General features: G+C 41.8%; 1 protein-coding gene across 2 annotated transcripts in view; it reads left to right on the plus strand.

Moving 5' to 3' along the window:
• Positions 1–16,891, plus strand: part of arhgef39 (Rho guanine nucleotide exchange factor (GEF) 39) — a 104,669-nt gene extending 87,778 nt beyond the window's left edge. For both annotated transcript variants that reach the window (XM_083934734.1, XM_083934733.1), the window contains exons 9-12: positions 9,844–9,932; positions 13,629–13,752; positions 15,502–15,587; positions 15,937–16,891. In XM_083934734.1, the coding sequence (XP_083790860.1) occupies positions 9,844–9,932; positions 13,629–13,752; positions 15,502–15,587; positions 15,937–15,973 (336 nt within the window). In that variant the 3' untranslated portion in view covers positions 15,974–16,891. The remainder of the gene's footprint in view (positions 1–9,843; positions 9,933–13,628; positions 13,753–15,501; positions 15,588–15,936) is intronic.
• The last annotated feature ends 6,897 nt before the right edge of the window (positions 16,892–23,788 follow it).

The following is a 23,788-nucleotide window of genomic DNA, read 5'->3' on the forward strand; positions in this document are numbered from 1 at the left end:
CCTAAACTGCCGCCCTAGCTATTTAAGCTAGCACATCTTGAGACGCTACAATAGTTTACAAACACTAACTCGAAAATACGCAAAGGTGTACACGCTAGAAATTAATAAACTTGCACCTCATGAGGGAGAAGTTAATGGGGGTTAATTGTCTGTCTGTCACTGCTCTGAAGCTGGTGCTGGTAATGTGGGACGTCTGAACCAGTGTTTGCTTGTGGAAAAGTTTCCTTCTCTGAGAGGACAGAAAGAGTGCGACCAGAAATGACAGCAAGAAGTGTCTCAACATAGGTTTTTTTTCTGTTCACGGGCTAACTTCATACATACTTAAACGCTCGCACTGAGTAGGGTGATCGCAGCAGGGCTTGCGATGTCACTACGCTGTCCGGTGTCGATGCACCACCTAGAACTGTATATTACTAACCCTGTATGGATGTGATATGATAACTTGATTGCATATTGTTGTTGTTGTCTGGCCTGGCTCAGGTTAAACCCTTTGAAAAACAAGAACAAATACATACGGAGAACAAATTAGGACTGCCCCCGACCAAGGACTTACTTGGTCGACCAGTGTGTCCAGAAAAACTGAATGGAAACGACAAAATTCTTATACTATTATATGTATATCTTACATGTTTTAAGGTGGTAGGTCATGTTCGTCTAACGTTACTTACATGTTTTTAAGGTGGTAGGTCATGTTCGTCTAACGTTACTTACATGTTCAAGGTTGTAGGTCCTGTCCGTCTAACGTTACTTACATGTTTAAGGTGATAGGTCATGTTCGTCTAACGTTACTTACATGTTTAAGGTGGTAGGTCAAGTTCATCTAACGTTACTTACATGTTTTTAGTTGGTAGGTCATGTTCGTCTAACGTTACTTACATGTTTGAGGTGGTAGGTCATGTTCGTCTAATGTTACTTAGATGTTTAAGGTGGTAGGTCATGTTCGTCTAACGTTACTTACATGTTTGAGGTGGTAGGTCATGTTCGTCTAACGTTACTTACATGTTTAAGGTGGTAGGTCATGTTCGTCTAACGTTATTTACATGTTTAAGGTGGTAGGTCATGTTCGTCTAACGTTACTTACATGTTTATGGTTCTAGGTCATGTTCGTCTAACGTTACTTACATGTTTAAGGTGATAGGTCTTGTTCGTCTAACGTTACTTAGATGTTAAAGGTGGTAGGTCGTGTTCGTCCAACGTTACTTACATGTTTAAGGTGGTAGGTCAAGTTCGTCTAACGTTACTTACATGTTTTAAGTTGGTAGGTCATGTTCATCTAACGTTACTTAGATGTTTAAGGTGGTAGGTCATGTTCGTCTAACGTTACTTACATGTTTGAGGTGGTAGGTCATGTTCGTCTAACGTTACTTACATGTTTAAGGTGCTAGGTCATGTTCGTCTAACGTTACTTACATGTTTAAGGTGCTAGGTCATGTTCGTCTAACGTTACTTACATGTTTTAAGGTTCATGTTCGTTGTGGTTGAGTGATGAAGTTTGCATGCGACCTTCTTGGGGTCATCCTTGTTTTCGAAGTGATCCCATATTTTAGACGTCTTTCCTGACATGATTGGATAATAATTATGAACTCTCTAACCGCGATGTCGAAGGGACCTGCCGTGTTAAAAAAAAAAAAAAAAGACACTGACAGTGAGTGAGTGTCAAGACTTCCTGTGTCTGGCCCTTCAAATTAAAAGCCCTCCAGCCTTTTAGTTCAGATTTTCACTTAATTTTGACAAGACACGGCTTCAAATGTTTTTTTGTTTTTTTCCCTACGACCAATGCACCAATTAAATTTTGGTCGGTTGATGATTTTTTGGTCAACCAGTGCTTGGTGGACTATTTGGGGGCAGCCCTAGAACAAATGTCGTCAAACTTTCTTGTATTATGTAGTTAGACAGTCAGTCATAAAAGAAAAAGAACAAAAATAAACTACTTTAATATAGATTTTACACTTTACAGCATTTTAGGCAGTATCGAAGCCATACTGGTATCTGTATGGAAGCAACTCTAATTTAATAAACTTGCACCTCATGAGGGAGAAGTTAATGGGGGTTAATTGTCTGTCTGTCACTGCTCTGAAGCTGGTGCTGGTAATGTGGGACGTCTGAACCAGTGTTTGCTTGTGGAAAAGTTTCCTTCTCTGAGAGGACAGAAAGAGTGCGACCAGAAATGACAGCAAGAAGTGTCTCAACATAGGTTTTTTTTCTGTTCACGGGCTAACTTCATACATACTTAAACGCTCGCACTGAGTAGGATGATCGCAGCAGGGCTTGCGATGTCACTACGCTGTCCGGTGTCGATGCACCACCTAGAACTGTATATTACTAACCCTGTATGGATGTGATATGATAACTTGATTGCATATTGTTGTTGTTGTCTGGCCTGGCTCAGGTTAAACCCTTTGAAAAACAAGAACAAATACATACGGAGAACAAATTAGGACTGCCCCCGACCAAGGACTTACTTGGTCGACCAGTGTGTCCAGAAAAACTGAATGGAAACGACAAAATTCTTATACTATTATATGTATATCTTACATGTTTTAAGGTGGTAGGTCATGTTCGTCTAACGTTACTTACATGTTTTTAAGGTGGTAGGTCATGTTCGTCTAACGTTACTTACATGTTCAAGGTTGTAGGTCCTGTCCGTCTAACGTTACTTACATGTTTAAGGTGATAGGTCATGTTCGTCTAACGTTACTTACATGTTTAAGGTGGTAGGTCAAGTTCATCTAACGTTACTTACATGTTTAAGGTGATAGGTCATGTTCGTCTAACGTTACTTACATGTTTAAGGTGGTAGGTCAAGTTCATCTAACGTTACTTACATGTTTTTAGTTGGTAGGTCATGTTCGTCTAATGTTACTTAGATGTTTAAGGTGGTAGGTCATGTTCGTCTAACGTTACTTACATGTTTGAGGTGGTAGGTCATGTTCGTCTAACGTTACTTACATGTTTAAGGTGGTAGGTCATGTTCGTCTAACGTTACTTACATGTTTAAGGTGGTAGGTCATGTTCGTCTAACGTTACTTACATGTTTATGGTTCTAGGTCATGTTCGTCTAACGTTACTTACATGTTTAAGGTGATAGGTCTTGTTCGTCTAACGTTACTTAGATGTTAAAGGTGGTAGGTCGTGTTCGTCCAACGTTACTTACATGTTTAAGGTGGTAGGTCAAGTTCGTCTATTGTTACTTACATGTTTTAAGTTGGTAGGTCATGTTCATCTAACGTTACTTAGATGTTTAAGGTGGTAGGTCATGTTCGTCTAACGTTACTTACATGTTTGAGGTGGTAGGTCATGTTCGTCTAACGTTACTTACATGTTTAAGGTGCTAGGTCATGTTCGTCTAACGTTACTTACATGTTTAAGGTGCTAGGTCATGTTCGTCTAACGTTACTTACATGTTTTAAGGTTCATGTTCGTTGTGGTTGAGTGATGAAGTTTGCATGCGACCTTCTTGGGGTCATCCTTGTTTTCGAAGTGATCCCATATTTTAGACGTCTTTCCTGACATGATTGGATAATAATTATGAACTCTCTAACCGCGATGTCGAAGGGACCTGCCGTGTTAAAAAAAAAAAAAAGACACTGACAGTGAGTGAGTGTCAAGACTTCCTGTGTCTGGCCCTTCAAATTAAAAGCCCTCCAGCCTTTTAGTTCAGATTTTCACTTAATTTTGACAAGACACGGCTTCAAATGTTTTTTTGTTTTTTTCCCTACGACCAATGCACCAATTAAATTTTGGTCGGTTGATGATTTTTTGGTCAACCAGTGCTTGGTGGACTATTTAGGGGCAGCCCTAGAACAAATGTCGTCAAACTTTCTTGTATTATGTAGTTAGACAGTCAGTCATTAAAGAAAAAGAACAAAAATAAACTACTTTAATATAGATTTTACACTTTACAGCATTTTAGGCAGTATCGAAGCCATACTGGTATCTGTATGGAAGCAACTCTAATTTACAGTAGTTAACACAGGATTTGTAGTTTCCTGTTTTACTGTAAAACAGTTGAGTAGAGAAAAGTAGAATATACTCATGGTGTTTTTGGGCAGCAGGTGGGGAGACATCTGCTCACTGATTTAAATATACACATGAGTGAGTCCTTAGCAGAGGCATTATTTAATTTCCACTTTTGATGTATGTTGCTTTGATTTGTCTTATTTACAGCCTTGACGGTTGCTGTTGAATCTACCAGACAGTGGTTCTCTGACTGTTTTCGAGCCTCACTGAATGAAAATGTAATTTAGTTCTGCTTGTCAGAGAGGACCTGTATCCACTCTCCACTCCTCCTCCCTAATGACTTCAGACCTTTGTTGAAAGAGCCAAAAAGTTTAACTTTTATAACGTGTCACTCCTCTCAGCCTGATCCATCTCCCAGGTCTCAGTACAGCTGCTGGCTGACAAATTGTCTAAATGATGTAGTCGCTGTCATGAAACATTCAAAGGGACGAGTCGCGCGTCATTGAGCAAGTAAGGAAAGTGTTTATGCAGCGAGTGTTTAGTGCCAGTGCTGCATGGTATCAATATTCATTTCAGTAGCCGCGCTCTCGCTGAAAGAGCTCTTTATGTTGTGCTACTAATGTGCTTCCCTGTGATGACAGCAGCTATATCGAGGTCTGATTACCCTATTGTCTGCTCACATTTCTGTCTGTCCTAAATGTTAGCAGCATTTGATGCTTTTTGACATTAAAAGATGAATATGTAGAATCTTTATTTAAATCTATATACTTTTAAAAACACACCCACAGGGTGTTTTCAGGGGTACAGAATGAAATTATTGCTTTTCCATAAAAAAATATGGGCGTTGCTGGTTGCCAGGATTATCTGTTGTTGCTACAGAAACAAGAACCATGTTAATTTGAGAGCTAGCTAATGGATTCCACAGCATTCAAAGAAAGACTTCCAGATGAAGACTGGCTAATGTTAAATACAGTTGTCAAATGAATTGATTAGTGTAAATGAGTGGTTCCCCTGTTTGATTTATCACTTACATGGAACAGGTTGAGCTCTGACACACTCAGCAACAAACCTGGCAACCTGACTGATGGAATTATGTTTTGTTGTTGTGACTACAGTCTTGAGACACTGGATGATGATGTTCTTCATTCTCCATATTCAACCTTTAAAGCTTGATTCACACAGCACCAGTAGTGTACTGTAGTGCTTAATAGAATAGAATAGAATAAAAATACTTTAATGATCCCAAGCTGGGAAATTGCAGTGTAACACGGCATTACACACGGACACATCAAAGCAGTAATATAAAATACAACTTAAAAGATACCTAAAAATAAAATGTATGAATAAGAGGACTAATTGTAGTGCAAATGTAAACATATAATAATCTAAGGTGCAGTGGACAGATTGTGGCTAAAACCAGACAGAAAATTAACCAGTTATAATTCAATAGCTGATTTTTAATTTATTAAGTATGTATCAATTTAGCCAAAACTGAGAATGTCGCACATTTAAGAAGCTTGAACCAGGAAATGTTTCATATTGTTTTTTACCTTTGAGCAAAACTAAATGACATATCAGAGTAAGAGTAATTTCAAATAGAGTTGCACTTAATGATTATTTGTTTATTCTGTTGATGCAAATGTAGCTGATTTACCTTCTTAATCAGCCATTAGAATCCTCTGTCATTCCATAGCATCCTTTATCAATAGTATGAATTTATTAGGGATGCACCAACTGGGAAATCCTGTCACTTATGCCGATGTTTCTTTGGTGTTTAATCCCCCAAAGAAAAGGATCAGTATAAAATATCTTATAAGTCATAAGTCATCATGCCTTCATTACACTCTTTAAATGAGCACAAAGTCAGTCATACACATGAAAAAGATTATTTCTTCAAACATTTTTAACATTTAACATTTAGCAAAATTGATGCAACATGAACATCGGCTGCTGCAATCAGTGAATATTATAAGACGATTGCAGTCAACAAGGCACATATGATCCTGATATCATTAAATCAGTGTATCTGTAGAAATAATGTATTTTGTAAAATCTGTAGCACAAAACCCAGATGAGTGTGAATTTCCAGGGCCTCTACGCAGTGTGGAAAAGTAGTGAATTTAATGTGAGTCATTTCCAGGTCTGGATAAGTTTGGGAAAATGTTTGTGTTGTTTGCAGAATACTATCTCACTTTCTAAAATTAAATATATTAATCTATACAAATCAAAACAAGCTTACCAACGCAGCATAGCCGACTTGTAGATGACATGAAACTAATTAAGTTGGCTGTAGAATGGTATTGGGTTACCATGGCTACCGCTCGCCGTAAGACTGCGATTCTCATTTACATTGCGTGCGGTTGAGTAAGCCGCCTGTTGTCGATAGCAAGAGTGTCATGGGTCGATGCAAGTTTTCCCAGGGCTGGCTTCATGATGAAAAATATAAAAGATGGTAAAATGATACCAGGTGGGAAAAACTACGTAACAAACTGTGCTTGAAATCTTTCAACATCTCCAACATGGCAATTTTAAGCCAAATTCAGCTGCAAAAGGATCCATTCATAGGTGTTACATAATAAGTATCTAACAATTGGTATTCAGATGTTAAATATTGACTGAAAAATCCTCAGAGAAGTCTGGAATTCTAAATGGAAAACGTGTAGGAGCCTTGAATTTGGTAATGTCAGTAGTTTGTATACTAGTACGGTGTCCAGCATGTGTGTTGCAGTGTGATGCTCTTGGCATGCCAAGTCGCAGATTGTCATGACCAAGCCTGTGGGACTTCATTTGTTGAAGGCAGTGTGAATTAAAAGCATCCTTCAAGGGACTAATGAAAAGGCTGCAGATGGGGAGATTAGTCAGAAGTAGGTGTGTGTGTGTGTGTGTGTGTGTGTGTGTGTGTGTGTGTGTGTGTGTGTGTGTGTGTGTGTGTGTGTGTGTGTGTGTGTGTGTGTGTGTGTGTGTGTGTGTGTGTGTGTGTGTGTGTGTGTGTGTGTGTGTGTGTGTGTGTGTGTGTGTGTGTGTGTGTGTGTGTGTGTGTGTGTGTGTGTGTGTGTCCTGTAACAGAATCTCTCAGTTGCTGGATCAGATTAGGCTGCAGATCCATCTCTTCCTGCCCTCCAGTAAATACATCTTCCTCAAGCCTGTCGCCGCTCTCCGCAAGCCCTGCTGCACGTTATCTAATGGCAGAAATGGCATTTCATTAGCCTCTTATCCCAGCGAGGCCCAAATGCATACTCAATAGCATTACACGTAATTTCTCATAAGGACACATTATTGATCCCCGGCCCCTACCTGAGCTCAAGGAAAAGGGCTGTCAGCACTCCGGGGCCCTCCTCATCCAGGGCCATGAAGAATTAAAGCCAAATTAAATTTGACAGCTGTAAATGCCATGGCAATCTATATGCAAAGTTTGGGGAGGAAAAAATAGCTTTTATTAAAATTTCTGGTGTTTTTTCTTCTTCTTGGTCACACATGTTTGTAGAGAGCTGGCTTTTATTTGTGGCTCGCCCCACATTTTTCTCTTCATCTTCTGTCTTCTCCTCTCCTTCCATCTGTCGACCTTCCTTATTCTCCCCTCTTTCTGTCTGCAGTCTTCCTCCTGCTAATATCCCCTTGCTGCTTGAATATTTTCCCACATCCCTGACAGATTCTCTTTGATGTATAAATAATCAAGCTAAATTATGTGCGGCGATGAGGCTCCTTGCTCTGCCGTTCTTATTATATAAAGTAATTTCTACCTAAGAGGGTCAGATTTCCTGACAAATCCCTAATTACCGCATTGCAATAGAAGTGGAATCTATTTGTGCATAAATCAACTGCCGTCCCCCAAGTGGCATGTGCCTAATATCATGCGGCACTCAATTCGGCCCCACTCACTGAACTCTGTAATTAGATAATACTTTTGATGATGGTACATTTGAAATCTTAATCAATTTAATGTATAATGAGAGCCACCCCCCTTCCCCTGTGTAAAAACATTATGTTTGATAAGCTGTACACTCCTCCTTACCAGTGTAAAGTTCTTTCCAAACAGACATGGAAATAATCGATATGTCACTTCTCAACCAGCTAGTTTCCTGTGTAGAGGCTGCAGCTGCAGGTAAATGTGAAAGGTCATTTAATATGGTGGAGGCCTAATTTTGATCCCCTGTAATAGCTTTTCCCAGTGTAATTATGCTGCTCTAAAAGCCTCTTTTGTTTGGACTCAGACAACTCCTTTTGGTTTGTTTGACAAGTACAATCTGAGGCAGGCTTTAGCAATGTGAATGAGAGAGTTGATAATTACTGTTGACTTAAAGGAAGAGGACCCTGTCACTCTGTAAACCTGAGGAGTCCTGAGAACTCGTCCGTCCACCTGCCTGCAGGACAGAATGTAGCGTTTCCTGCAAATGTGACAGATTCTCTCGACTTTACTTGTTTTCTCTTTTCTCTACCATCAGATTCCAGTGTTTTAAGGGCATGGATGCCTGTGCAGAGCAGCAGTAGGTTGTGCTGTATGACAGGTTTGCAGGGGGAAGAGGTTTTGGCTTGCTTTGGCCTGCCCTCTACTGTTTTTATAATGTTACTGCCGTTTTTGTGTAGAGAGGCCTTCAATGACTAACAGATGCTAAAGCGACTAAAATACAATCAACACCTGATAAATCTGCAGTTTATATGGTTCCCATATGTACATGGCTTTAATGCATGTTTCAAACCATGCTGCTGGTCCTGAAAAATGACAAAATGTCCTGGAAAACTATGAATTGTTCTGACAAAGTTCATATCGATCTATCAAAGATTAAGTATAATTGTCTGTTAAGTTCCTGTCTATCACAGAGTGAGTTAAAACAGCGGTGATTGATCATATGACCCACTAATAAAAGCGTGTGTATTTGCTGCTTTGCCAAGAAATACGATCTCCGTGCGTGTTGCCACACCTGCGCTAAAATCAAAAGTTCCGCACAGTCAGTGATGCCTTTTACGTTGTTCCCCGTCGTGGAGCACATGAAGGCATCTAGCCTCATTGCTCTGTTGAGAGCTGCAGACCTCCTGACGTCATACAGTGGACACTGTTCGGTTTCCAAAGGAACTCTGGGAGATGAGGTACCAGAGGCGCGGCCGCAATTAAATCTTACCACCAAAGCGGCCACTAGAAATAAAGTATCTAACGTATCTGTTTTGAGAAAAAATCAAAAATATGTTCTGCTTTCTTTCCTTCTCTGACAGTGAATATCTTTGAGTTGTGGACAAAACGAGACATTTGAGGTCGTCATCTTGGGCTGTAGGAAACACTGATCCACATTTTTCATTTCATCACATTTTATAGATCCATTAATGGAGAAAATGATTAACAGATTAATCACATGAAATAACTGTTAGTTGCTGCTGTCCTAATAGAATGCAGAATTTGCCAAGCAAAGCTTATTATCCAGTACCCACCCAATAACCCATCACAGAAGATAAATCCAACAGGTTTCCACAGGTCAGGATGCAGGTAGGGTTGTGTGAATTATGGGCCATTTAATCGAATTCAAAGACGAGAAACACAAAGCCCTAGGCCACATTTTACTGTGAATAGTATTTTTGTCCTTATAAGATAAACAGTGAATTAGCATAGTACTACTAAGCACACACTAAGAGGTATTCCGCCTGTTAATTGTGCTTCTGTGTGATGGATTTGCGAACCTGGATGTGTACCCGGATGCTGTTGCAATGCACAGCTGAAAAAGTCAAGCTACAACACAGTAACTGAAATGAATGAGCTAGCCTGTGTTTTAGCTGCACTGCTAATGTCTGTGTGACAGGGCCGTAACAGTCATCCAAACTCATCATGACACCTCATATACACCTGTGCTGCCAACAAACATCCTAACTGCTCTTCTCTACCTCCTCTTCCTCCAGCTAACTTTCCCCAAAGCCAAACTCCTGCTGATGTCCTGCAACCAGGAGGATCTGAACGACTGGTACCAAAGCCTGAGCTCAGCTATCAAGTATGTACCTGCTACACACACACACACACACACGTTTGTGCATCTATGCTTGTCACAAAATGAAGAAATGTATCTCTTAGCCAACAACTATATGCCTAACCTCAACCTTACCCTAGACTGAACCTAAATCCAGTTCTAACCTGAACCTTAAAGCTATGGTCTGCCATTTGGAATATTGGTAATTATTATAAACATTGTTTATCGTCGATTATGGTCCTGTTGTCCAATCTACACAATGTGAACAGCAAAAAGAACAAAAAAATCCATTCAGTCTGTCATCTGTAGCTCTGCATAGAAACTAACCAATGGGAGCCATCCATCACGTCTGCTTTTTTTCAAATCTGTGTCAGAGGCTCAACTGATTTTCAGAATGTAGACCATAGCTTTAATACCAGGCCGTAACCCTCAGACAGCCTCACTCCCAAGCAGGGTTTCAAAATTCTGGGAATTTTCAAAGTTGGAAACCTTTCATGGGAATTAACAGGAATTTATGTGGATTGGCAGGAATTAATGGGAATAAACCTGTAATTTACACATTTGTAGGCTGGCCCTTTTAAATAGAGTTTAGGAAAATATATTTTAGCAAAACTGATTAAAACAACCAGATTTCATGCAAGTACACTCGGGAACATCTGTTGAATTGGGTCAATATTTTGCTCAACACTCGTTCATGTTTTTGTTGTTCAAAGAATTGATTGTTCAATAAAATAATTCAAACTTGATAAAGTTCTACTTACAAATAAATCTGTTTAAATGTAATGTTTTTTTTATTTTGCATGGTGACAAAACAAGATGTTTGTATTTATATTCAGATATGATACAATTCATTTATCGCCCAATTATCCAGTTAATTCCCATAAATTCCATTAATGCCCATGGAAGGTTTCCAATTTTAAATATTACCAAAATTCCCCAGCTTCCATGGACCGTTTCTGCAAAAGTACCGCCCCTTTGCAACGGTTGTTTGGATCCGAAGAAAAATACACTTAATACATTTTACGAAATTCTCATCAAAGTCCTAGGTAATCCTAGTTTATTTAATTATTGCACAGGGAATGCATCCATGAAAAGGAAATGCATGTAACATTGTGTATTATATTTCACTTTATTTATGTCTTTGTTTGATTTGGTTTTATTAAGGCACTGTAGTTTTCAGTAAACATTAAGTCAAAGGGGGAGGGGGGGTTCAGCGGTGGATTGATCCACATTGGTGACCTAATGAGTATTTTTGTGTGTGTGTGTGTGTGTGTGTTTTCATGGTAATTGTATTTTGGATATGGGATATGTTGGTTCTTGTTATCAGATAAAAAGCATGTAGCTCAGAACTTCTCCTGTCTGTGCTATTACAGAAATAATGGGTAGTGGATTCTGTATGCAGCATGTAGACAATGGTTTGGTTTTCCTAACTCTCAGTAGGTAAAGAATGACTCTCAGGAAAACTTTGACACAAACTGATACTGTACCTCAGGCCTGTCTGTCTCTCAGACAGCCTCTCATCATTGATCAGCCAGACCTCAGTAACTCCACTCCCAGTCCGCCTGGCCCTGGCTCCCCGGAGGAGGGTCTGGGTCAGCCCAGCTATGTGGAGGGGCCAGCGATGCTGAAGGCCCCGACCCCAGCGTGCCAGGCCAAGCTAATTAGTTTATCACTTTGTCAGAGAGGAGAGGGAGGAGGCTGTCAAAGAGCTCAGACCACCCAGCAGATGTGGGGCCGAGGCTGCAGGCTGACGGCTTTAAACTCCAGGGACTGTAATTAGCTGTGGTGGAGGAGTGAGGAAAGGACAGGCTGAGAGGACCAGGGGTCAGCAGCACTCCCACCACTGGGGAGGAGAGCAGGGCTAAGGGTGTGTGTGTGTGCGCACGTGCGTGCATGCGTGCGCATGGCTAAATTATTGATTTAACCAAGACTACACACTGCCTGGACTGACATCTCTGAATCTATCGAATGTTGCTCTCAATGATTATGAAAAATGTATTGTTTTCTGTGGAGAAGTCAGATTGGTAGCCATTGTTTCCAGGCAAAATACCTACTTAACTCACACACACAATACACTCATCTGCAGCTGCCAGCTTTCCTCTACGTATGACTGCAGAGGTAACTTTATTTTATTCATTTTATATGTCAGGGACAGTGTATATTGATGGAAATTGCTGTAAATATGCCAGAATTAGCAGAGAGGCTAGTTTTCATCTGTTTTCATCTTTCAAAAACTTAAAGAAAGTTTGTTTAACTCTTGATTGTAATTTTTGTCTGTGTAATGTTTCCTTTGTTAGAAAAATCCCATTTATACACACACACACACACAATTCCTAGTCAAGGGACTTAATTAGTGCGTAGATCAATGCTGGGTGACAGAAAGTGAACGGTGAGGTAGGCTGAGGGCTGACCACCAGGGATGCAGTGAAGGCTAAGGACAGTTTAACTCTTGCTTGTCTCTTTATCTGCCCAACTGTGACCCTGTCTACCTTCTCAGGCTGACCTCAATGTACATGTATAATATATGTAGGGTGTAGGCCTGGAGATCATTTCCATATTAACATTTGAACAGTGGAAATGTATCGTTATGTGTAATTAAGTGTTGTGATGTTGTAAATAATTGTTTGTAGAACAGTCCTGTTGAAGGCAGTGTGAATTAAAAGCATCCTTCAAGGGACTAATGAAAAGGCTGCAGATGTGTGTGTGTGTGTGTGTGTGTGTGTGTGTGTGTGTGTGTGTGTGTGTGTGTGTGTGTGTGTGTGTGTGTGTGTGTGTGTGTGTGTGTGTGTGTGTGTGTGTGTGTGTGTGTGTGTGTGTGTGTGTGTGTGTGTGTGTGTGTGTGTGTGTGTGTGTGTGTGTGTGTGTGTGTGTGTGTGTGTGTGTGTGTGTGAATTAAATATGTGCGGAAATTGAGGTACATTTTATGATGTCTCCCTGCGGTGACCTGTGCAGGAGAGCAGAGAGAAAGTCGCCCAAGCAAGCGCCGTTGTATTTCACTCTCAGATCAGTCTGGTAACATGCAGCGAAGAATTTTGGAGAAGTTTGACCAGAGACCGAACCAATCAGTGTTGGTTTTGAGGCCGGTCGAAGTGCAAAGTTCAGTGTAAACAACATGGAGGCTTCCGTGGATGAGATGAGCAGCTATGGAGCAGCCGCTCACTAACTCTTTTTTCTCTGGATCCTTCTGTTGAATATGGACCGGGCTCCTGAAATTGGGCCTTTTATCCGTAAATTCACTTTACACAAACAAAAATATCCTTTACCCACATGTTGTTTACTTTCTGAGCTTTGCCTCAACGCTTACATCATACGTTGATCTGATTGGTTGATTTGGCCCGTATGTTGGTGATAGACAGATGGTTTATCCGATCAGCAACTAGTATTTTTACCTCTTCCCAAAAGATCTCCAAACCAGAGTTCAGATGGATATGCAGAAAAATGAGAATCACTCCATCTGTAGAGTCAGGTTAGAGAGAAAGGGGTTTTTAAAAGTGTCTGTGTTCTGCTCTCAGTACTTTTGTATCTTCTAACTGAATCTCTGTGGTCTGAAGTCTACTTTCTCTCCTGTGATTCTGTTGGTGCAAGATCTCAGATTTATTTTACTGTTCATGTTGGTGTTATTGATGAAAACCTAACATTTCCAGATTTTTCTGCTTCAAAGATTCTGTGTGTGTGCGTGTGCGTGTGTGTGTGTGTGTGTGTGTGTGTATGTTTTTACAGGAAGCTGCAGTCTAAGCAGACAGTAGTCCATCAAAGAGATGAGTTGTGCCGGAGACCCCTCCGATCAGCCGCCGACAGCCACAACACACCGAGCAGCAGCAACCCCAACAGGAAGAGAAACATGGTGAGTTTCATGGTGTGTGTGTGTGTGTGTGTGTGTGTGTGTGTGTGTGTGTGTGTGTGTGTGTGTGTGTGTGTGTGTGTGTGTGTGTGTGTGTGTGTGTGTGTGTGTGTGTGTGTGTGTGTGTGTGTGTGTGTGTGTGTGTGTGTGTGTGTGTGTGTGTGTGTGTGTGTGTGTGTGTGTGTGTGTGTGTGTGTACACTAAATTGCTACACACACATAACACCCTCAAACTGACATGCATAGAATTCAGTTTTTACTCTTTTCTGAGTCACTAAATACAGGTTGACATGGTGTGTTGGTGAGTGAGTGAGTGAGTGAAATCAGTGGCATCTTCATCCATTTGCTTTCATTTCCACAGAGTTAAATATGAGGTACTGAATATAAAATGTTTGTTTTGTGTGCGTATAACACTGCTTACTACACTATCATTTAACCAAACTGAACACCTTCAAAAGTCACAAGACGTAACTTTTAAGCTCTGAGTGTCCATAATGTCAGACCCCGACAAAGTCTGAACAAAACGTGTTGGTTGTTCCTACATAACTGCAGGGTTTTTACGGGTGCTGGAAATCCTTGAAATGGCTTGAATTTTAGAGAAAGTGATTGAAAATGCTTGGTATTATACTTGCATTTCTGTCACAACAAATAGCTATAGAATAAAAAATATACCTTCGTTTCTTATCCGTCTGGTGTAACGAAACAATTTAAGTTGTTTATAACATTTTACCATCTCTTTTAAAATGATTTTAATGGGGGAAAAAATAAGTGAAATAATAATTTTTGATATCTATGTATTTGTAATATGAAACTGTACGCTGAAAAATGGACCTTGAAAGTGCTTGAATTTGACCTTGGAAAAGGTGACGAACCCTGTAGATGGTTGTCTTTTTTTTATTCAATGTGATGAAACCTGAAAAAACTGACTTTGAGGTGAAGTGTATTAAATTTATAAAAGTCATTTATACATCGTAAAATAAAAATTCAGTGGAAACTAGAATATTTTAAGTAAACATTTTAATATTTACACATTTTATTCACGTAATAAGTTCACTGAATAGGAAGAATACATTTTTATTATATATTTACAAATTCAATTTAAAGGCTTTATAGTCACTGCACATTAACTTTTAAATACTAATTAAATTTTACTCAGAAAATTGTTTTTTATCATGGATGAGTCATTTCTAGTAAATGAAACCTTTCGCTCTTATATTTGTGATAACTGACATTTCTCAGGAACTGAAGGTGGAAGACACTCAGGGGTGGCACCGTTGGAAAGCCCGTACATGAAAACATATTAGAGAGATCAACTTCCATTGCTCTATGACCTTCTGTTAACGAGATACGGCAGAAAAAGCCTAAACGCAAACTCCCAAGATGCATTGTGTGATATATGTTTTCTCACCAATAACTCAGCATAAACACCAAGTATGATTATATCTCTGTGTTGGTCTTGATATCAGCTATCCGAATCACATATTTAATTATTATATACATTTCCCACCGCGACAGATAAGTCCGGTCTCTCTCAGATTGGAAGGACTCAGCTGTGCAGCACTAACAGATGTCCCTGTGCTGTCTTTAGACAGTGATGTGCTGGCTGTGATGGAAATACTAATCTGAAGCATCATTGACAATTGACAAAACAGGAGTGTCTTAGTTAGTAATCACACAACTTATTTACTGATCATCAAAACGAAATTCAATTTAACTTCCATCAGAGTGAACATGTCTATGCCCCTCTCTTCAGGAGACCAGTGAGGAGGCTCAGAATCCAATGGAGTGTGAGGGCAGCACCCCCAAGAGGATGAAGCGGGCTGGTGCTCCAGAGACGAGGTGGGATCATTTGTTCTTATATAACACGTTTTTTTTATTGAATTTTGCAGACAGGCAAAAAGAACAACAGTTGTATAGTGCATCAGCGCGTCTGCCTTAAAGTGAGAAAGAAGAAGAAAAAAACACAACATAATTCCCACTATCCGTCCTTACGAGGTGGGACCTTTTTAGTTGTTCTTAGTCCCAATCCACTGAAAAATGTGCTTTGCCTGTTTTTACTGCACTTTGAAGTTAGAGCTGCACTGTAGAACTAAGGAAGAGGGTTTCTCTGTTCACCTTAACTCTTATAGTAATGTGTTTTGTTTGTCATTCAGTATGATTTGAAACCTTTGGTTTGTGTGTCCAGCAGTGCAGAGGGGTCCCCTTCCAGCTGTGTGATCCTCTGATGGACTCCTTTAGACTCACACCGGTGGATCCTGCACCATCCTGTCCGTCTGAGAGTTTCACTTCAGAAGGACTTTTGTGTTCCACTCAGTTTTGCCAAATATGACACACATGGAATACATGTCCGTGTTTTTAATTAGAATTATCACTAACAGCAGCTTCTACTCATCTGTGCAATATAAACGATCAAAACCTGCTGCTTTAAAAACCAAATATGCCATGAATCATGAGTCAGTACCTGAATGCACCACTCCACCAGTCTTTTCACTCAGTCATCATTTTACAGACTTTCGAAAGAAAGAAAGAGGTAGAAAATACATTACATCTATTTACGCTAAAAGAAGCTATACATACATGGACAAAAAGCAGAGTAATATTTAGTGTATTACAGGTGGACCACAGGGCTTGGACTAGATCCCATTTGTTTTTAAATCAATGTCAAAAAAAAAATTAAAACAAGAAGCAGTATGACATTTTAGGCCTCATAGTTGTAATTTAAGCTTTTCACTGTCAAAGTGCTGAGTCACAGCCACACCTCTGATTCTGTCCAGTCAGCTCTTCTCACTGAAGGGAGGGAGCAGAAAGCTGTGTTGTTCCAGTGTTACACTGATGTCCTATGGAATTGACCACATTTTACAGGTTTCCTCCTTTTTGCGACTTTTGATGTTTGCTTCAAATGGCCAACATTAAATAAAGAAAAATAATATTATGAATTATGATCAGATATGGAATATACGAACCAAAAATATTTTTAAAAGGTGGTTTTAGTGCCATTATCACAGACGTTTTTAAAAAGTCATTTTAAAATAACAGTAGCTCTAATAAGCTGAAATTGCTGCGGAATTATTTCACATTTGTAAAGTGGAATTATTTTATAACGCATCATTTTTTTAATTTAATAGTGGTCATTACGTCTCATAATTAATGTACCAACCTAATATGGATGCTTAATGCCAGCCACTGTTTCAACTAATTGATCTGTAACTGATTGATTAATACACTGTTGATGAGAGTGACGGAGAGTTGCACGGATAACTGCTCATTCAGTGTCCAAACTAAATCTGGGTTTATCCCAATATGTTCTGTTGCTGTACGTGCTGCTGAAAATTACAGTTCATGGGATGTTTGATTGTTTGTTTTCCAGAATCACAGCAGTTACTCTTAGCTTTTACATGTGACACACTATAGGGAATTATTATCATGGAATGAGTGTATTTAATCAGCTGCACTGTATTCTACAAATGACTGATTTCTGTGAAGTATCTGCATTCAGGCAAGAAAACCTTGAAAACAGATTTTGTATCATGAGTGTCTTGTGTTTTTCTTTCATCATGTCCTTTATTCTTTATTATATCCTTTAATCATATCCTTTATTAATGAATCAACAAATATCTGCTTCTCCTTTGTAAAATACTTCAGATATTTTATAAACATTTTGCAATTTTTAGCTTAGTGTGTATTTTACAGATCATTTTTATATTCTAATTTACACTTTTTAAGCTGTTACGCTGCTTACAAATCATGAATGGAGGTTTAAATAAATTCAATTTCCCAATAAAGCTCTAAAAGAAGTCTATTTTTGCACATTTGTTAGCGCTGCGATTTGCCAAACATCCACTAGATGGAGTCACAGAACAGTGGTGGAGCAACCTTTTTTCATTTGATAAGAAAAAAGGCCATCCCTTGGTCATCACAATATCACAATAAAAATGTTAAATTAAAACATTTTATATCAAGTGCATATGGCATGTCTTCACAGGAAAATGAGGGAGGCACGCATGTGCCCGAGTAATACCCTAAGTGACTAAAGGACATGGAGCTGGAAAGATGAGACTCGTGTTTAAAACATTTAAATGTTTATTGATGACATTACTGAAGGTACTCTATTGTTAGTCCTCTTCCAGTAGCAAGCCTGTGTAAGGCTGACACGACATTTTACATTTCCAGCACTGCTGTGCAGGGATTAAAGTTCACAGTCGCTCCGATGGATTTCCGTCTATTGGACTCAGTACTTAAAGCTTCCTGTGGGCCTTTTTTAGATTTGAAATACATATATTTCTAATATTATTTTCCTGCCCGAGGCGTAGCAAGAATAACGCTATGTATAACATACCACCATATAGAACGCTACATTGTCTATTACTCAATCAGATCAACTTTATTAATGAAAAGCTTGTTAACACTGTGGCTCGGCAAGTGTCTGCTCGATAATGCAGCTGACTGCGCTAAAATGGAGCTGTTAAGTTAATGTGTAATTCCAGCGCGAAATCATCCCATGGTCTTTTTTGGCACTTACAGACATCAAATAAAGCATCGAGACCAGACGTCTGGTAGAGTTGCTAACAGACGGACGTGGCTAACACTGATTAGCTCAGTGCATTATGGTGAAGGTGTAGCAGCATATATGTGCAATCCACGTCATTTAGTGTCACTGCTTGTGTTTAGCACCACTGGTGGCCATAATGAGGTGGGCTGGTATTGACGAATCCGGCGAGCCGTTTGTGTGTTTCCTCCATCTAGCAGCGCCGCCATTGCTGCGCTGGCGTCTCCCACCATGTGCATGCTTGAATGGGAGCTGTCATAAGTACATTTCCTACTTTTACCTGTACTTTTTATGCAGCATTACTTTTGACAACAATGTCTAGGAAGTCAGGAAGAACCTGTGCAATTCTCTGCTGCTTCAACAGCAGTGGGAAACTTCAACTTCGGAAACAAACTGAATGTGAACTACACAAACCTTTACCTCATGAAGAGCGCCCCTGTCTGAGGCCGTACAGTCTACATGGATTCAAACCTTTACCTCATGAAGAGCGCCCCTGTCTGAGGCCGTACGTTCTACATGGATTCAAACATTTACCTCATGAAGAGTGCCTCTGTCTGAGGCCGTACGTTCTACATGGATTCAAACATTTACCTCATGAAGAGTGCCTCTGTCTGAGGCCGTACGTTCTACATGGATTCAAACATTTACCTCATGAAGAGCGCCTCTGTCTGAGGCCGTATGGTCTACATGGATTCCCTGGGCGTGCAGATGTTCTCCAGAAGTGGATCAAGAATATTAACAGAGGGGACTATGTTCCCAACAGCAACAGCACGCTAAGTGTTGGTTAACAAGTAATGTCGGCTAAGCTAACATCGCTTAGCTAGCTCATCATAGAAGCTTCTATCAAGGCTGCTGTGGTCACAAACAGTAAATTAACTCAATGTGGTTTTATTGTGAAATATAACGTAAGTTGCTTTAACTAGGGAAACCTAATGAGCACAATGGAAATGTCTGAGCTGAGTTAATCAGTGAGAAAATGAGAAAATAATTACAAGTACTCTTCATGAGGTAATGGTTTGTGAAGGTTGTAGCAAAAGTTCCCTTCTAATGAAAGCTCCCATTCAATCACGCACATACTGGAGGGAGACGCCACCGCAGCAATGGCGGCTTGTTCACTTCCGGTACTTCGCCGGTTTTTGCTATAAAAACTGCTATCCTCCACTGCCTCTTCCTTTTGCGCTCGCGTCACTGGTGCGTAATTTCCGGATCTAGGCACGTTTGGTTCGACAGGTATGGACGCCACGCTGCCTTACCACGTTGGTCGCTCGGTTCTCTGTGTGCTCACGGCATGTGTGGTGCTGTGGTCTATTTCTGGCTTGGTAAGTGACTAACTAATCAGCTTATACGTTCCCCGGTTAGGCAACATCGGACCCATTTTCCCCAAAAGCGCCCTTTGTTCCCTCGGTCGCAAAAGCCTCTGCCTCTAATATAATTCAGCATTTTGTTAGGGTTAGGGGAAAAAGTTAGGGTCAGAGGGTAGTGTTGGGGTCTACATAAGCCTATTTGCCCGGGAATTTGGCACTGATTGTGGATCAGTATCTAAAACAGCACAAAAGTCTCCACTAACACCAGAAACAGATTTCTATCTAGTATGGAGGAGGATTTGGCAAGTCTCCAGATTTGGAGAGAAACTCTCCGGTGTTTGTATCCCCGTCTCTTCTTCTCCTTGTTGGTGTATTTCTGTGACCGGCCTGGCAAGTGAACTACAGCGTTTGGAGTCAGTTTAACTGGATTTGTGTGGACGCAGACATTGTATTGTCTGATTTATTTGCAAATGTACCTCGACGTAAGCTAATATCAGCTCTAATCTAAACCCCACTGTCTGTACGGCTTCCTCACTTGGATGAGAGAGGTAGAGGTGACAGCAGCGTGGAGACCGACTGAGTAACTTCACAAGATCGGGCGTGTTCAGGGTGGTATGGCCGTAAGCAATTTCTGCACCAACAAAGGGGCTTTTTAAAGATGCCCTGACACCACCTTTCCTTGTTGCCGTCAAAGGTCATCAAAACAACTGCAAACGGGGGTAAATCGGAGTAAAAAGCACAATATTGTCCCGTGAAAAGCAGTCCAAGGTAACCTGGAATGGGAAAAGTAACATTACTTCAAGCCCACACTCAGCTACAGTCCTTTGCTGCTTGTAGAGAGCAGTGGGAAAAAGCTTACAGCACCTGGTATTCCCAGGCGGTCTCCCATCCAAGTACTGACCAGGCCCGACCCTGCTTAGCTTCCGAGATCAGACGAGATCGGGCGTGTTGAGGGTGGTATGACCGTAAGTAATTTCTGCACCCACAAGGGGGCTTTTTAAAGATGCCCTGACACCACCTTTCCTTGTTGCCCTGTCTCTACAGGGGACAGCCGTGGCTTGCTGGGAACACAGCGACTCCTATGGCGGTGGAGATCCCACTCTGGCCGTGTTGCATTGTTAAAGGCCACGTTGTAAATCCATGGCTGGACTCTCCCCACTGACCCACTGCTACCACGTTAGCAGCATTTCTTCCTGTGTCATATTGCGCCTTGCTTTGTCAGGCAAGCATGTTTCGAATGTACGACCCCAAGTCACAAAAACAATCCTAAATGTGGCGGAGGGAAAAGCCCAGTGATTGCCCCCTGAGAAGCAGTCAAAGGTCATCAAAACAACTGCAAACGGGGTAAATCGGAGTAAAAAGCACAATATTGTCCCGTGAAAAGCAGTCCAAGGTAACCTGGAATTGGAAAAGTAACATTACTTCAAGCCCACACTCAGCTACAGTCCTTTGCTGCTTGTAGAGAGCAGTGGGAAAAAGCTTACAGCACCTGGTATTCCCAGGCGGTCTCCCATCCAAGTACTGACCAGGCCCAACCCTGCTTAGCTTCCGAGATCAGACGAGATCGGGCGTGTTCAGGGTGGTATGGCCGTAAGCAATTTCTGCACCCACAAAGGGGCTTTTTAAAGATGCCCTGACACCACCTTTCCTTGTTGCCCTGTCTCTACAGGGGACAGCCGTGGCTTGCTGGGAACACAGCGACTCCTATGGCGGTGGAGATCCCACTCTGGCCGTGTTGCATTGTTAAAGGCCACATTGTAAGTCCATGGCTGGACTCTCCCCACTGACCCACTGCTACCACGTTAGCAGCATTTCTTCCTGTGTCATATTGCGCCTTGCTTTGTCAGGCAAGCATGTTTCGAATGTACGACCCCAAGTCACAAAAACAATCCTTAATGTGGCGGAGGGAAAAGCCCAGTGATTGCCCCCTGAGAAGCAGTCAAAGGTCATCAAAACAACTGCAAACGGGGTAAATCGGAGTAAAAAGCACAATATTGTCCCGTGAAAAGCAGTCCAAGGTAACCTGGAATGGGAAAAGTAACATTACTTCAAGCCCACACTCAGCTACAGTCCTTTGCTGCTTGTAGAGAGCAGTGGGAAAAAGCTTACAGCACCTGGTATTCCCAGGCGGTCTCCCATCCAAGTACTGACCAGGCCCGACCCTGCTTAGCTTCCGAGATCAGACGAGATCGGGCGTGTTCAGGGTGGTATGGCCGTAAGCAATTTCTGCACCCACAAAGGGGCTTTTTAAAGATGCCCTGACACCACCTTTCCTTGTTGCCCTGTCTCTACAGGGGACAGCCGTGGCTTGCTGGGAACACAGCGACTCCTATGGCGGTGGAGATCCCACTCTGGCCGTGTTGCATTGTTAAAGGCCACATTGTAAGTCCATGGCTGGACTCTCCCCACTGACCCACTGCTACCACGTTAGCAGCATTTCTTCCTGTGTCATATTGCGCCTTGCTTTGTCAGGCAAGCATGTTTCGAATGTACGACCCCAAGTCACAAAAACAATCCTAAATGTGGCGGAGGGAAAAGCCCAGTGATTGCCCCCTGAGAAGCAGTCAAAGGTCATCAAAACAACTGCAAACGGGGTAAATCGGAGTAAAAAGCACAATATTGTCCCGTGAAAAGCAGTCCAAGGTAACCTGGAATGGGAAAAGTAACATTACTTCAAGCCCACACTCAGCTACAGTCCTTTGCTGCTTGTAGAGAGCAGTGGGAAAAAGCTTACAGCACCTGGTATTCCCAGGCGGTCTCCCATCCAAGTACTGACCAGGCCCGACCCTGCTTAGCTTCCGAGATCAGACGAGATCGGGCGTGTTCAGGGTGGTATGGCCGTAAGCAATTTCTGCACCCACAAAGGGGCTTTTTAAAGATGCCCTGACACCACCTTTCCTTGTTGCCCTGTCTCTGCAGGGGACAGCCGTGGCTTGCTGGGAACACAGCGACTCCTATGGCGGTGGAGATCCCACTCTGGCCGTGTTGCATTGTTAAAGGCCACATTGTAAGTCCATGGCTGGACTCTCCCCACTGACCCACTGCTACCACGTTAGCAGCATTTCTTCCTGTGTCATATTGCGCCTTGCTTTGTCAGGCAAGCATGTTTCGAATGTACGACCCCAAGTCACAAAAACAATCCTAAATGTGGCGGAGGGAAAAGCCCAGTGATTGCCCCCTGAGAAGCAGTCAAAGGTCATCAAAACAACTGCAAACGGGGTAAATCGGAGTAAAAAGCACAATATTGTCCCGTGAAAAGCAGTCCAAGGTAACCTGGAATGGGAAAAGTAACATTACTTCAAGCCCACACTCAGCTACAGTCCTTTGCTGCTTGTAGAGAGCAGTGGGAAAAAGCTTACAGCACCTGGTATTCCCAGGCGGTCTCCCATCCAAGTACTGACCAGGCCCGACCCTGCTTAGCTTCCGAGATCAGACGAGATCGGGCGTGTTCAGGGTGGTATGGCCGTAAGCAATGTCTGCACCCACAAAGGGGCTTTTTAAAGATGCCCTGACACCACCTTTCCTTGTTGCCCTGTCTCTGCAGGGGACAGCCGTGGCTTGCTGGGAACACAGCGACTCCTATGGCGGTGGAGATCCCACTCTGGCCGTGTTGCATTGTTAAAGGCCACGTTGTAAATCCATGGCTGGACTCTCCCCACTGACCCACTGCTACCACGTTAGCAGCATTTCTTCCTGTGTCATATTGCGCCTTGCTTTGTCAGGCAAGCATGTTTCGAATGTACGACCCCAAGTCACAAAAACAATCCTAAATGTGGCGGAGGGAAAAGCCCAGTGATTGCCCCCTGAGAAGCAGTCAAAGGTCATCAAAACAACTGCAAACGGGGTAAATCGGAGTAAAAAGCACAATATTGTCCCGTGAAAAGCAGTCCAAGGTAACCTGGAATGGGAAAAGTAACATTACTTCAAGCCCACACTCAGCTACAGTCCTTTGCTGCTTGTAGAGAGCAGTGGGAAAAAGCTTACAGCACCTGGTATTCCCAGGCGGTCTCCCATCCAAGTACTGACCAGGCCCGACCCTGCTTAGCTTCCGAGATCAGACGAGATCGGGCGTGTTCAGGGTGGTATGGCCGTAAGCAATTTCTGCACCCACAAAGGGGCTTTTTAAAGATGCCCTGACACCACCTTTCCTTGTTGCCCTGTCTCTGCAGGGGACAGCCGTGGCTTGCTGG

This window comes from Echiichthys vipera, assembly GCF_963691815.1.
Source record: "Echiichthys vipera genome assembly, chromosome: 20".
Taxonomy (NCBI): Eukaryota; Metazoa; Chordata; class Actinopteri; order Perciformes; family Trachinidae; genus Echiichthys; species Echiichthys vipera.